Source organism: Elephantulus edwardii, unplaced genomic scaffold, assembly GCF_000299155.1.
Source record: "Elephantulus edwardii isolate Elephantulus edwardi_28Jun2011 unplaced genomic scaffold, EleEdw1.0 scaffold00053, whole genome shotgun sequence".
NCBI classification, from domain to species: domain Eukaryota; kingdom Metazoa; phylum Chordata; class Mammalia; order Macroscelidea; family Macroscelididae; genus Elephantulus; species Elephantulus edwardii.
In genome coordinates, this window is record NW_006399803.1 from 4,123,963 (window position 1) to 4,140,063 (window position 16,101).

The 16,101-nt window shown below is 37.8% G+C and overlaps 1 protein-coding gene across 2 annotated transcripts in view; it reads left to right on the top strand.

Moving 5' to 3' along the window:
* Positions 1–711: 711 nt before the first annotated feature.
* Positions 712–16,101, top strand: part of PRMT9 (protein arginine methyltransferase 9) — a 34,881-nt gene continuing 19,491 nt past the window's right edge. The window contains exons 1-6 of one of the 2 annotated variants that reach the window (XM_006886994.1): positions 712–904; positions 3,561–3,709; positions 7,937–8,173; positions 9,050–9,217; positions 11,423–11,525; positions 12,583–12,689. In XM_006886994.1, coding sequence (XP_006887056.1) covers positions 716–904; positions 3,561–3,709; positions 7,937–8,173; positions 9,050–9,217; positions 11,423–11,525; positions 12,583–12,689 — 953 coding nt within the window. In that variant the 5' untranslated portion in view covers positions 712–715. The remainder of the gene's footprint in view (positions 905–3,560; positions 3,710–7,936; positions 8,174–9,049; positions 9,218–11,422; positions 11,526–12,582; positions 12,690–16,101) is intronic. The other variant, XM_006886995.1, reaches the window with a different exon arrangement.

Here is a 16,101-nt window from a genome sequence, read left to right on the forward strand (position 1 = left end):
AAGAATTTAAAGCTTTTTTTTCTTGTGGTAGGGTTTTCTGAGATTGATTTAAAAAGCCTATTACAGTATTTCCTCCACTCTATCTGTTTTTAGGACCTCCTAGAAACTGCCTCTGGATACCCGCTGGAGGGTCAGCTATGGGTCTGTTCCGACTCTATGGTACACAACAATTACAGTTCTCTGCAGTCTTGCTATTTTGTATTTGGTGCGTTGTGATGCAAATACCTTAAGCATCACAGCTGCCTGACAGGATTTCCATTTAATGTATGTTATTTATAGGCGTCTGCAGCTGTGAACTGAGTGGTCTCGACACATATCTGAACATCAGAGAATCTCCTCTGGACTCCAGTGATCGAAGGACGTGTGGCGAGACAAGACTAACAACTGACACCAATTCCCCGAAGCGCCCACACTGTGACAGCCCTAATGGAGGGGCGGAGCCGACGTCCCCACGTTCCGGCGTGATGACGTCACATGGCGTGTCCCAGGGCCGCCGTCTGTTTGTGCTTGCGCGACCGTGGGGCTCGCTCCGAGAGGCCGCCTGGTGAGGAAGAGGCGGGGCTTGTGGCTTGTGGCCGCTCTGATGCTACTGGTGGATAACTTCTCCGGGTCTTTACCTCTAGGTAGAAACACGCCAGTGCATCCTTTGAGACACTTCTTGAGTTCCCTTTTCCAAAATTTCTTACCCTGGGCGGCTCAGCGCGGCCACTGTGACATGCCCAACTCGCGGTCTAGGTCCCGGCGAGGCGCCGGGGGTGGCTCCGGGGCGAGCGGCCGGGACGAGCTGGTGTCGCGGTCCTTGCAGAGCGCAGAGCACTGCCTCAGCGCCCAGGACTTCGGCACCGCCTATGCTCACTACCTGCTGGTGCTCAGCCTTGCGCCAGAGCTCAAAGAGGACGTGAAGGTGAGGGAGGATCTCTCTCCAGCCCCCTTTTTATCGGTAGATCCGCCAATCTGCTTGGCGGTGGTGCTGATGGGGGGCCGGGGATTGGAGAGGTGGGATGGTTAGCGTGCGTGCCTGGTGGTTGCTGTGTTTGGCTTTCTAGTTTGATTCACACTCACAAGCAGCACATGAGGAAACACTGTGGGCCTCCCCTTCAATCAAGCCCTCTTACCACTCTCACCACCTCCTTCACTACCCCAGTTTCAAACCTCAGTGTTCTCTTGTCCCACTTGTTGAAGGATCATTACCAAGCAGGTTTTCCTGTAACCTTTTTCCGTACTGCCAGCAAGTGGTTGTTTTGTTTTTTAAATACTTAAAGTCTCATGAGGTCACTGCATTTCAGTTTTCTACTCACACAGTATTGCAGAGTGTCCTTGGATGGCAAAAGAGGCCTCAGGTGGTCCTTTTCCTCCATCTGTATTCAGTCCTGCCTTTTCACAAAGCCGTTCTGTGTGTGGAAGAAAATTCTGGGCTTTTTGTACTTGAATAAAGTTTGTAGTTTAGTGTAAAGAAAGCACTCAATTATAATCTTCAATTACTGAATTGGGATTATTTTGTTGAAATGCTGTACTCCCTCCCCTTTCTTTCAGATATTAAAACTTTTAACATCGAACTTTTTGAATGTGATTTGCATAATTTTGTAGTTTGGGGCCTCAAACAGCTTACTTTTATTCCACATTTCTCAGTTCTAGCAGTGGAATCTTATTTCTAATATTAGATTTTTAGTTTTTTTAATTATGATTTTTATTTTTCAAATGTTGTATCAGATGGCAAAGATGATTCAGATGGTTCTGTTTTGGTAAAACTTGTGCTTTATATGTAGTGTAAATTTCAAAGCCAGTTGGCCCACTCTTAGGAGGTGATACACTCTTGTGGGAGGGCAGCAGTAAGAAAAATGGGCCAAAGTGTACTTTTTTTTTTCCCTTCATTTCCCTCACTTTATTTTTCCCTTCATTTCTTCTTTGTAAAATAGGTCTAATACTTCTTGCAGACTTTTAATGTGGTTTAGAAATATTTCTGAAATTCCTGTTGTAATTCCCAGAATTCAGTAAACTTAAGTAGTGTTTTTAGCACAACAAAATCTACATTTCTTTTCATAAATCCTTTGGAAAAGCACCATCTCTTCAGTCTTGTTTTCTGCTGCCTTCCTAAATCTTCTATACCCAAACAGCAGGCACACTATACTTATACCTGTAAACCCCATAATCCATCCTTTGCAATTTTTACTTTTCTGCCGTTTTACTCTAGAATCTCTTCTTGTCTCTCTGGTAATTGCCATTAGGATTTGGGAGTTTTTAAAATTTAACATCTATGTAAGAATTATTTAAAATGTGTTTATGACAGACAGTTCAGTTAACAAAATGGGCAGGGGACATGAAAAGACACTTTACCAGTGAAGATGTTGAGATGAAACAAACATGTGAAGATGTGCTCAAAATCATTAGCTGTTAGAGAAATGTAGATCAAAATAGTAATGACATATCTTCTGACTCTAAAATCAATATTAAAGACCACACAATAAATGCTCATGAGAGTATGGAGAGATGGGAACACTCACTGCTAATGGGCAGGAAAAATGGTATAACGGATAGGAAAATGGGCGCTTAAGAGCTACCACACAAATATTTGCACACATATGTTTATTGCACTGTTATTTACAATAACAAAGAGATGGAAACAACCTATGTGTCCATTAGTGGACAAGTACCGTGCAACACTAAAAACAATGAAAAATCTGTGAAACACTATTACTTGGCTCCACAGTCAACACTCTTGGTAACAGCAGCCAGGAAATCAAAAGACAAATTGCACTGGGAAAGTCAGCTGTAAGGGACCTCTCAAGAGTACTAAAGAGCAATGACGTCAGGCTGGAGACTAAGGTGCGCCCGATCCAGGCTATTGTCTTTGCAGTTACATGCTTTGTATGAGAGATGTCTTTGAGGTTTATCCTGGAGAAGGTGAAGCCGAATGATCCTTGGAGGGAAGGATTCTGAAGCTTCGTCTCACATACTTTGGGCATGTTGCAAGGAGAGACTGGCCCTTGGAGAGGGACATCATGTTTGGCAGAGTGGAGGGGTGGTGAAGAGAGGAAGACCTTCAGTGGAATGGATCGATTCTGTGACTGGAGTGGTGGGAATGAGTGCGTTTGAGATGGCTAGGTTGGCACAGGATGGAATGGCGTTTAGAGCTCTTGTACATAGGGTTGCTATGAATCACAAGCGACTCGATAGCACATAACAACAACAACATACAAGGTGGAGGCATCTCATCTAGAGGATTTTATGCTAAGTGAAATAAAATTAATCATGAAAGAACTATTGTGGTATAAGATCACTATTATAAAATACTGTGAAAAGGCTTAGACAATGATTAATTATTCATTATTAATGATAACTTGGAGAAGAGTGGTCATTTTGTCAAAAGTATGTCTATTTTTTGCTAAAGAGGTGTTAAGATAAGTTCATCTGCTGTTTGTTTAGTTAGCAAACAGTGACAGGAAAGTCAAAATATAAGACAGTCACTTTTGCAGTAGTGTGTAACTTCTGTTCCTTGTAGAATCTGGAACCAGCATCCTTTGTAATATTGAATCATTTACTATTTTTCTTTTTTTATAAAGGAAACTTTTCAGTATACACTCTTCAAATGGGCCGAAGAACTTTATGCTCTCAGTCGGATACAAGATTTACTTGGTTGCTACGAGCAGGCTTTGGAACTGTTTCCTGATGATGAAGTTATTTGCAATAGTATGGGAGAACATCTCTTCAGGTTAGTATCATTTAAGGATATATTATCAGAGGTAAATATCGAACAATTTAAACAGAGAAAGGGTAAAATAAAAAACTACAACAAAAGATTGGAAAAATTAGTGATTGACTATTGTTGCTGATTGCCTTCCAGTCAAGCATGACTTATAGTGACCCCATGACAAAAAAGGCCTGAAGCCACTCTACAACTATTGACAGTTATTAAAGTTCACAGAGTTTCCGGAGGCATGTTGTTTAGAAAGTGGATGCCACTCCTCATAAGTAGGAAAGAGAGGTCAACAGACTATAGGAATAGTGGGTTTAATATGTAATATCACATTTTAGTGTAATATACACAATAGCCACTGCCTTTTAGGCTGAGAGAGAGCATCCAGTGAAGAGTCCTCATCTCTGGGCTGAGCCAAGATTCACAGGATGACAGTGAAGTTTGCCCTGAGTGCCAGGGATAGCTGTCTATGGAGAGTTACACCATTACAGGCTGTCTCACCAGAGGTATCTCTCCATAACGTAACTGCCCAGGCTAGTTGTGCTAGGGGTAGCTGCTGCCCATTGAATTTGCTGGCATCAGGTACAAGGAAGCAACAATCTCTGCTCTTACAGCGTGTCTCTAGTACTTTCTACTGACAGAGATGAACATTCTGTCACCTGGGAAGGAATAGGGAGCTCTGGTGGTGAAGTCTATAGGGAGTTGCGTTGCTGATTCAAAAGTCATGACAGGAGTCCAGGGCAAAGGCTGCATAGTGGAGTGGGCTTGGGGGGAGGGATTGTAAAACAATGAAATAATTTTCTTTTACTTTGCCAAGAGGGTAGTGTACTATGGGGGAAGTTTGGGAGGGGAGAAAAGTCCAACAATGAATGAATGGAAATCCAAAAAAAAAAAAAAATAAAAAAAGAAAAGAAAAGAAAATCTAACTCCTTTGTTTGTAAACATTTGTTAAAATAACAATTAAAATAAAATTTTATTATTTAAAAAAAGTCATGCCTCTGGCAGTTTGAATCCACTAGCAGCTCCACAGGAGAAAAATGGGCACTTTCCCTCTCATGTGATTTACAACCTCTAAAAACCTGCAGGAGGGTCAGCCTTGGATGCCCACTAGACAGCAGTGAGTTTGAGGAAATTATTTTTAATGAAGATTATTAGAGGAGGCACAAGGATTAACTTTAACAAAACAGAGTTATATTAAGTGTCCTCAAGACCACTTCTAATTTTTATTTTAGTCATAGGACTATTCACATTCCTATTCATGGCTATGATTTATTGCAGTGAAAAGATACAGAACAAAGTCAGTGATTAGAAAAGATACATGGATCGAAGTATGGAAGAAGCAGGTGCAAGTTTCAGAAGGACCTCTTCTGGTAGAGTCATACCCCAAACCAATTCCAAGCCCACTGCTGTGGGGTCTGTTCTGACCCATAGCATCTCTATAGGACAGAGTAGTACTGCCTCATAGGGATTTTATGGCTGAAAAATCTTTGTAGAAAAATTGCCACATTTTCTCTTATGGAATGCCTGTTGTGTTTGAACCATTAATCTGTTGGGTAGCAGTCAAAGTGCTCTAACTACTATTGGGGCGCCTTGGTGTTACACAGAACATGCAAGTCTTATAGTAGTGAGTTGTGGACATGTGTGGAACTTTACCAACCAGAAGAGTTCATTAAAGATATAGTACCCAGGATTTTTACATGGGCCTAGTCATACTAGCTATGAGTCTATTCTGACTTGACGGTACACAGCAAGAGAGCAAGAACAGGGAGTTCTAGTGGCCTAGTAGTAAGAAGCTGTGCTGCAGTCCCAGAGGCATGCAGTTTGAATCCGTCAGCTATTTGAAGACAGAAAGATGGACAATTTCCTATGTGATTTATGGTCTCTGAAAACCCCTTGGAAGGTTAGCTGTGGGTCAGTTCTGTCACTCCCTAGTTACCAGAGAGCTCTGGTTGCCTAGTGTTAAGAAGCTGTGCTTCAATCTCAGAGTAACACGGTTCAAATTCACCTGCTGTTCCTCTGGAGAAGGATGGACAGTCTCCTCCCATGTGATTGTACTGCCTCTGACAACCCACTGGAGGAGTCAACTATGGGCTAGTTCAACTGAGGGGCATATAACAAGAAGAATAGCATTCATAGAAAGGACTCTGGCTCTGGTGGCTAAATAGTACAGAATTGTGGTGCTAACCAAAAATATTTCATTCAAATCCATGAATTCCTCTGTGGGAGAAAGATGAGCAGTGTCCTCCTATGCAACTTACTGTATCTGACAACCTGCTGGAGGGTCAGCTATAAGTCTGTTCTGAGTCAATGGTAGACAACAAGAAGTCAGCAAAGTACACTGCCTGGCGTGTGCCAGAATTCCAGCTCCCAGAAAACAAAGAAGTGTCCACTATAAATCACACTGCGTATACAGACAATTTAGGCACAATCTTCCAATCTTGTCAGGGCATTGGGAACCCTTCAGAAGTCTCAGGATCAATCTTGAGAGTAGGCCTTTCAAAGAATAGAGTTGTTTACTCTTCAGATATCTACATAAGCTAGTTTAGAAAAAGCACAGGAGCACAAGGAATAATAAAAACGTACACTAACAGATTTTCATTTAAAATGGAAGTGCTTCTCATCTGGCATATGACCATTGCCTTTTATTACAGTTTTGTCTCCTGGTTGATGTTTCAAAACGTCTTTGCTTAATTCATGCCCATAATGAAGTCTGTTTCACTTTCACTTCCTGACCCATGTGGATAAAATCCTTTCCAGGGCTTGTGAAACAGTATGAGTACAGAATGGTTCTAGTAACTCAGGTCTTTTGAATGGGTAATCCACACACTGATGTTTATCCACAGAATACCAGTTAATGATGGCTAAAATTAGAGTATTTAGAAATATGTTGAATTTGACATTGTACATTCAAGCATGTTTTCAGGAAGTTTTCTAGTTGAAAAACAGGCCAGGTTGAGTATTGAAGAACTCTAATGGGGCATAAGCTGATTATGTAATAGTACTGTATAAAATGAGATAGATTGAGTGTTACTTTTTATTTTAATATATAATTATGGCAATGTGTACAACTGTCATAAACTGGTCTATCAGCAAATACAGCTAATTCTTCTTGACCATTTAACTCAGCTGGTAAAGAGAAAAAGTGTGTAGGAATATCAGAGGAGAAGCTATTAGCCACAGACATTTATATACTCTGCAGATGTAATTGAGACAAGGAATGCAGCCTTTGGTATGGGTTGTACCTCAGTGTCAAGGAAACAAAGATTCTTACCACTGGACCAATAGGCAACATCATGATGGTTGTGGAAGAGTTTGAAACTGTCAACATCTTCATCTTACGTGGATCCACAATTAACACCCTTAGTACCAGCAGTCAGGAAATGAGACTCATTGAATTGGCAAAGTCTGCAGTTAGCGACCTCGCCAAATTATTGAGGAGTAATGAGGTCCGTGTCAGGACTAAGGTGTGTCTGATTAAGGCCATGATCTTTCCGCTCACTTGCTATGCATCTAAAACCTGGATGATAAGTAGGGATGACAGAAGAATTGTCGCCTTGAGCTTTGGTGTTGGAGAAGAGCACTGAATGTCCTATGGAAGGCCAAAAGAACAAACAGATATGTACTGGAGAGGGTGCAGCTGGAGTGTTCTTTGGAGGCAAGAATGATGAGGCTTCACACCATATACTTCAGACATGTTGCTGGTAGGGGCTATTCCTTGGAGAGGGGCATGATAGGTGAAGGAGAGGAAGACCCTCAACCAAGTGGATTGATGTGGTGCCTATCGCAATAGGCTCTAGTGTGTCAGGAAGTGTGAAGATGGCAGAAGATAGGAAAGGGTTTAGATCTGTTGTTCACATGGTCACTATGAGTTGTACTGGACTTGACAGCACCCAACAAGAATAATAATAGAGGGAATGGTTTTCAGAGAGTATTGAAGTTATAGTTGAATTGGTTAAGTAAAGACTAAGAGAGCTTCTACTTTATTTTTGTACAATAATAACTTATGATCAAGTACTTATTAATTTTTACAATGCATTAAATATAGTAGGAGTTCAGGTGAAGGAAGAAGTTTTTGAGAATTGTTGCCTTCACAGAAAACTTCCTAAAGGAGGTGGTCTTCAGTTTGGATAGGCTTTGGGGTACTGGTGAATGAAGGTTTAAAAGGCCAGCTCGTTACATGAAAAGAGGTACTACAATTGGTGGCACAGAGATAAATAATGTCTTTGTCATTTTTGGTTCTAGAATGGGCTTTCGAGATGAAGCAGCAGGTTATTTTCGTAAAGCAGTGAAGCTAAACCCTGATTTTAATGATGCAAAGGAGAATTTTTACCGTGTTGCAAACTGGTTGGTGGAACGTTGGCACTTTATCATGCTTAATGATGTTAAGAGGAATATGATTTACAATGCAGCAATCCAAAAGGCAGTTCATTTAGGATACAAAAGTGTTTTGGACATTGGAACAGGAACTGGAATACTAAGGTTTGTGGTAATTATATTTTAGTAATGTACATGTGTAATTGTATTAATAATGTAAATTAAAGTTATCAAATAAGGAAAAATTAGTGACATTTGAAGTTAAAAAATTAAGTCTTGTTTGTTACTTCTCATAATCTTGTTAGGGTTGGTTATTATGCAGCTTTTAATGAATTTTTCACTGACTTTTACTTTACCAAAATTGGACTTAAGTGCTAAGAATAATGTATAGTGATGATTAAAATTTTGAGTAGTTATTTTCAAGAGTATTTTTTTGTACTGTTTATCTAGTAGAACCTAGCTGTCTAATTTGAAAACTTACCCTTCTTGCCTGCTTTTTTTCTTAGAAAGTTGGATATCATGATTTAGTGTATGATGTGCCTTTACAAGAAATACTAGTTTCCTTTTTTTATGTGGACTAAATAGTGGTTGGATTAAAGAATAAAAGGAAAATCACGTCTTTAAACAACATAATCCATTAAGATTTGAAAAACATTGTTTGTTGTTATTGTTGATTGCCATAAAGTCAAGCATGACTCATAGCGATCTTATGAACAAAAGACCTGAAGCCTTTCTGTAACTTATTTTCATTTCTCCAAGTTCATTGAGTTTAGGAATTAGATGCCACTTCTGCTTCCAAACTTGTCTTAAACTGGGAGCTCCACCAAACACTGTCCACCATGAGCAGCCATGATGACATTTGACACCCCAGTGACCAAAGGTTCAGTATCACAGCAAACCCACATTACCTCAGCACCGCAAATTGACAGAAGAGTGCTGTATGACTTAGAAGAATGTTCCTCCAAAGTATGACGACAAACATTATGTGACAAACATTAGTGGATTGTTTTGTATTGATGGAGCATTTTCCCCCTCTTATAGCATGTTTGCTAAAAAGGCTGGGGCACAGTCGGTGTATGCCTGTGAGTTATCCAAGACCATGTATGAACTTGCCTGTGATGTAGTGGCAGCAAACAAGATGGAAGCAGAGATCAAACTCTTACATATGAAGTCACTGGACATAGAAATTCCAAAACATGTTCCTGAAAGGTACTAGAAAGTAATTTTAATATTTGTCATTCACTATTTTACTTTTTAAATTATCACACTACTCAACTACTCACATTCCTAGCTTCTGTTCCAAAGAAAAGTACTAAGCTCTTATTTTGGCATACAACAGATTTTTCATGTGATTATATTCTTTAAAAGAAATAATTTAAAGATCTTGAAATTTGTAGTAATAGAATTAATAAATAAGCTTTATAAGTTACTTACCTTTGTTAATCTTAGTGTTCTATTTTGTAAAAATGAAAAGTGCAATTTATGTAGTTAGTAACTACTTAAGAATTGTACTAAAATTTGTAATGAGTAGATTAAATCAGTTTATGTGGTCTTCAGTTTGTGTAAATAGCCTTCACTAAAATCCAAGTTAACAGAAGTGTCAACAGTCAGTTTATTTTGGCATGGGCCTTTCAGATATTTGAATATTATTTCATGAATGTTAACTTTTTAGTATGCTACTCTACTCTCATCTGTGCCACAGGATGATGAAATCATTTTAGTTAAAAGGAATTTTAAAAATGATCTGGTCCTACACTAAAATTTTTGAAACAGAATTTTCTCTTTGTAGCACTACCTTGCTTGTGTGCCTGTCTTCTCATTTTACTTAATGATGAAAAGAAGACTTTTTTGGGATTCTGTTGTCAGATTATAATTCTTTTTTTAAAAAGAAGTCTTAGAGTTAGGTAATTAGTTGTGTTGATATAATGCTTTATATTTTTTAATGGTCTTTATATTTGCTTTCTTGAAAGAGGTGTTGTAAAGGAAGTAGTATTATTATGCCAATTTTGTAGAAATACACACTGTGATGAATCAAAATTTCATAAGCTAATTTGCATTTTTCCACATTGCACAGTTTTATTACCAGTTCAACATTCTGCTATAAGTTTATTTTGGCCTTGAGCAAATCTTATGCTTCATGATGTTGAACTAGATGATTTTAAATACTTTGCACATTCTTAATGTATTGAATCTTAAATATTGAATATTTTCTGTTTGTATAACATTGAGTTTAGATGCTGTGGGAGATACCAAAATAGTTCTTGCCTTTATCCTAAAGTCATGCAGTTTAAGTCCACCAGCTGTTCCACTGGGGAAAAATGGGCAGTCTCCTCCTGTGCGCTTTACTGCCTCTATAAACCCACTTGAGGTTCAGCTGTGGGTCAATACTGACTCAAAAGCAAACAACAACATAGTTTATATAGGAAAATAAGGAATATTCATTAGACTTTGTCTTTTAAGTACTAACAAATGATACTGGCCATGAGTGCTGAAGAAGTTGGGAGAGGGAAGAAATTAAGGGAAGATTGTTGGAAGAGAAAAGCTTCTTGTGGAGGCTCAAAGCTAGTGGATAAAGCAAGAGAAGCCACGGAAGAAGAAACTGTAAGAGAGGAGCTTGATAATTCTAATATTCTAGAAGGTAGAGAGTTAATTTTTGAGAGTGAGGGCTTCTGAAGTTCCTTAAATATTTGTAGTCAAGGAATGTGAAGACAAAGATTATTTGTTTTAATAAAAGTAGCATTTTGTTTTGTTTTTTTCAAACATGAAGGAAAAGATAGTTTTATTAGAAAAGATATATATCTCTAGGACGAGTCAGCTCTCTGAATGAAAAAAAGTGGAGGAAAGATGTAAAAGTGATGTTTTCAAAGATAGAAAGTTAAACAGTAAAAGTAGTTAAAAGGGCAAATTTTGTGTTATATATGTATTACCACAATAAACATTTTTATATGATAAAAAAGATTATCTGAAAGAATTACAATGAGGAAGAGTTGTTGTAGTTGTTGTTAAGCACCCATCAAGTTAGTGAGCATATGATCAATAGATCTGAACCTTGCCCTATTGGGGAAAAAAAAAGAATGTTTTAGTCTTGAATATAGAAGCCGGAATTTGAGGAAGGGGATGGCTAAAAGTCATGGGTGTCAACTACTTTTAACAATTTGCGCAATGAAAGAATAGCTTGAGGAGGCAGCGGGACCAGTAAAGAGGCCACTGCACAGAGGGAAAAGAGCACTTGCGTACCAGTAGAGTCATATTCCTCCCGATTCAGAAGGCGATATTAAAGATGATTTATATTTGAAAATACTACATTGTGGTTGTTTTTGTAATATAATCTTTTCTCTCCTCTCTCAGCTTTGACATCTTTATTTAATAGCATGATATTTTACTTACATATATCTTTAAAAAATCGTTCTATAGAGTGTCCCTAGTTGTAACAGAAACTGTCGATGCAGGTTTATTTGGAGAAGGAATTGTGGAGAGTTTGATTCATGCATGGGACTATTTACTTTTGCAGCCAAAGGTAAGCAAGCATGCATCCTATATTAAGAATCCATTGTTTGAGCAGAAATTTACTGAAACGGTATTATGTTTTCAAGGCAATTTGAAATACATTTCCTACCTTCAAGGTATGCAGTGTGTACTTGGAGAGAAATCCACACAAAAGTCATTTATCAGTGTGTCTTCTTATATGCCCAAATGAAGTATTAAAAAACCAAAATACAAAATATCTCTTTGTTGTTGAATTGGAAACAGCTGATAGCTGACCCTCTAAACAGGTTTTCCAAGGTTGTACGTCTTACAGGAGGTTATCCATCTTTCTCCCTTGGGACTCCTGGTGGATTTGAACTGCCAGAGAACAAAACAAAACTCACATTAATTGGCAGTCTCCTTCCATGCGATTTGCTGCCTCTGAAAACCTGCTGGAGTAGTGAAGTCAGTTCTGACTTGAAGGCACACAGCAACAACAATGAATTCATAGACTTTGAGACTAGTTTGTGGAAGGCTTGATTGTGACATCCTTGAGTCAGCTCAGTGATGTCACAGATGCAAACAGAGATACTTTGGGCTTGAAAGCACTGCTTGCATTTTTGTAAAAATTCTCTAAAGGGTTTATGGTTGCAGCTGATTTGGTAGGGCTGGTTCATGGGCTTACTTACCAAGTGATAATTTGGAGATGAGAGTCAACTCAGAGACTCTGGAAGAAAGGCTTGGTGATGTACTTCTAAAAAATCAGCAATTGGAAAACTCATGGTGCTCATTCTACTCTGACACATGGAGGGTTTCCATGAGGTAGAATTTGCTCAACAGCTTCTTGTAATGTGGTGAAATGAGTTTGGTTTTCTTCTTTTTGTTCTGTGTAGCCTTTTTGTTTTCTACTTTCTTTCTGTCCTTTGTTTCTTTCTTATGGCTTGTAAGAAAAAAAATAATAGATGGCAGTGAAATAAAAGAATCTTTTAAAAGAAAAAAAAAAGCCCCTCTGCTTTTCCTGTATTTAATTATAAAGGTTTTTCTTAATGTCATAACTTGTTATAATACATATTTTGCAAATATTTGTATTTTTTTATTATGCTTTTTAGACTAAAGGTGAAGATAGTAGTTGTGAAAACTGTGGAAAAGTTATACCAGCAAGTGCTGTTATATTTGGGATGGCCGTAGAATGTGCAGAAATAAGAAGACATCATAGGTAAGTGACTATTTCAGTCATAAGTTTCTAATAGTAACCTCAGTGTATTGTATTTCAAGGATGATTTGTTGAATAGTTACTTGCAGAAAGATTTATTGTTTTCTGAACTTTGATTTCATGATTTTATGCCAGCCTTATATTTTCTTTTTATATTTATTTTATTTTGCTTTAAACTATATCTTAGGGGGGAGAAAACCCCCAACTGTAATGTATGCATTATAATTATCTTTTTTTTTTAAAATTAGTGTTGGTACAACCGGCTATTCTTTTGATGTATGACAAATTAAGTATGATTAACACTCATTCTAGACAAAAGAGAGAAAAAAATTGGTATTTCTGTGAAAAAAAACCAAAACAACTGGTTTTAATTATTTTACTTCTCTTATATTCCTCAATAACATTAAAATGCTAGAATGATAGCGTTGGCAATGGGCTGAACTTAAAGGAGTTTTCTGTCTTTGAGGTTCTAAGATTTACTCATCAAATATGATACAGTAAAACTTGTTAAAGTCAGAAACCTACAAAAGAAGGAAAGTCCAGATGTTTCCCACTAAAATGATAGAACAAAAAAGAACCCAACAAAATTATAGCAATAAAATCTTGCCCCTTAGTAACTACACTGAATGTGAATGATTTAAATGCATCAGTGAAGAGAAAAAAGAGTATTTAGATTGGATAAAAAAATAAAACCCATCAATATGCTATCTACAAGAGACACACATGAAAAGTGAAGATAAATACAGATGAAAAATCAAAGAATAGGGGAAAAAATACTGTTCAAATGGCATCCAGAAAAAAGCAGGAATAGTAATGTTAATTGCCAGTAAAATAGACTTTAGGGTAAAAACCATCACAAAGGATAAGGAAAGACATAGAATGCTTAAAGGGTCACTAGTGCAAGAGGGCATAATCATAATATCTATGCACCAAATGATAGAGCTGCAAATTACATAAAGCAAATGTTAACGAAACTTCAGTACAGTACCTTCAAGGAACGACAGGATGACTAGAAAGACACTGAACAAAGATACTGAAGAATTACACTATACTATCAAGCATTTCAATCTCATATGTATATATGTGTGGGTATAGATATATAGAGATATATAGGTATCTATCTATCTATCTTGATATATAGGCTAATGCACCCTAAAAAAATTGAGTACCCATTCTTCTCTAGCACTGTCCTTCTCCAAGGACTGGTCACTCCTAATGACATGCCCAAAATATGTGAGACAGAGCTTCAAAAATCTTTGTCTCCAGGGAACAGGACTGACCTATTTGTTCTCTTGGCAGTCCATGATGTATGTTTAATACACTTCTCCAGCACCACAACTCATTGTCCAGTTCTCAGATGCATAGCAAACAATTTGAGAAGACCATGGCTTAGATCAGGGGCACCTTCGCTTCTGAATTGACATTATTGCTCTTCAGCCTTCTGGAGAGATTCTTGGCAGCAGATTTTCCCAGTGCACTCGTTCTTCGATTTCCTGACTGCTGGTGCCAAAAATGCTGATTTTGGATCTAAGCAAGGTGAAATCATTAACAACCATCTATCATGACACTGCTTGTTAGCCCACTGGATCGTTCTTTTCTTAATGTTGAGATGCAGTCCATATTGCAGGCTGTCATCTTTGGCATTCTGTAGCAAATGCTTCAAGTCCTCATCAGTTTTGGTAAGCAAGGTTGTGTCATCTGTACAGTGCAGATCATTGATGAGTCTTCCTCCACATTCCTGTGGCTACATTCCTCTGTTCTGCAAATAGATTGAAAAGTTACGAAGAAAGGATACCATGCCGTTTTCAGTTGCTCTGTTAAGACAAAAGCTTCCTGGTCTAGTTACAGATGTCCTGGAAACACATTCAGGGATTCTGGGATTCCCATTCATTATCAGTATTAGCCACAATTTGTTGTAATTCACACTGTCAAATCCCTTTACATGGTTGATAAACATAAATGGACATCCTTCTGATACTCTCTGCTTTCAGCTATGAGTGGGTAGTAGAAGAAACAAAGATTGAAATACAGTTTCTTAAAATAGATGAGAATGAAAATACAGCTTGCCAAAACCTCTGGGACACAGCCAAAGCCTCTGGGATATAGCCAAAGTAATACTTAGAGGTCAATTCATAGCAATAAGCAAACACATCAATTAGGAAGAAAGGATGAAAATCAACTATTTAACTCAGTATTTCCCACAAACAAATAGGACAAGAAAAAAGCTGACAACCTCTAAAAGAAAGGAAATCATAAAAACTAGTGCAGAAATAAATGAAATAGAAAACAGAAAAAAAATGGAAACTATCAACAAGACCAGTAAATTGGTTCTTTGAGATGTTCAGTAAAATTGTCAAGCCACTAGGAAAGCTAATAAAAAGAAAGAAAAGACACAAATAATTCAAATAAGAAATGAAAATAGCTATGTCACAATAGAACCAACTGAAATAAAAAGATTAATAATGGAACTTTATTAAAAACTAGTATAATAGATGGAGAAGAGATAGAGATTATTAACAGTGTTTTCTTTACATTGAAATGCAATCCGTATTGAAGGCTGTATTCTTTGATCTTCTTTATCAAGTGCTTTAAGTCCTCTTCAATTTCAGCAAGGAAGGTAGTGTCATCTGCATAATGCAGATTATTGATGAATCTTCCTTTGATCTTGATGCCACATTCTTCTTAGAATCCAGCTACTTCAATAATTTGCTCAGCATACAGATTGAATAGGTATGGAGAGAATACAATCCTGACACACTCCCTTCCTAGTTTTAAATCGTGTAGTGTTCCCTGCTGTGTTCACACAACCATCTCCAGATCCTAGGTATAGGTTTTGCATGAGCACAGATAAGTGCTCTGGGATTTGTATTCTTCTCAATGGTAGCCATAACTTACTATGATCCACACAAATACATTTGCATAATCAAATAATAATGCACAAATAGACATTTTTCTGGTATTTTTTACTTTCAGTCAGGATCCAACCGACGTCAGCAGTGATATCCTTAGTGCTACAGCCTCTTCTAAATTCCACTTTGAACTTTGGCAGTTCTCTTTTTATATACTCTTCAAGCCGTTTTTGAATGATCTTCAGCAATATTTTGCTTACATGTGATAATTAGTGATATTGTTCGATAGTTTCCACATTCTGTTCCATTACCGTTCTTGGGAATGGGAACACATATGGACCTCTTCCAATCTGTTGGCTAGGTAGCTGTCCTCCAAATTTCCTGGCATAAACTGGTGAGCACATTCAGGAAATTTGGGGCTATCAGACTCACCATTCTATGCCAGGAAATTTGGAGCTATCAGATGCAAATAAAAACAACAATAAGATATCATCTCACTTCAGCAACAGTAGTGAAATTCAATAGGACAACAAACAACAGAAAGTTCAAGAGGGCAACAAACAACA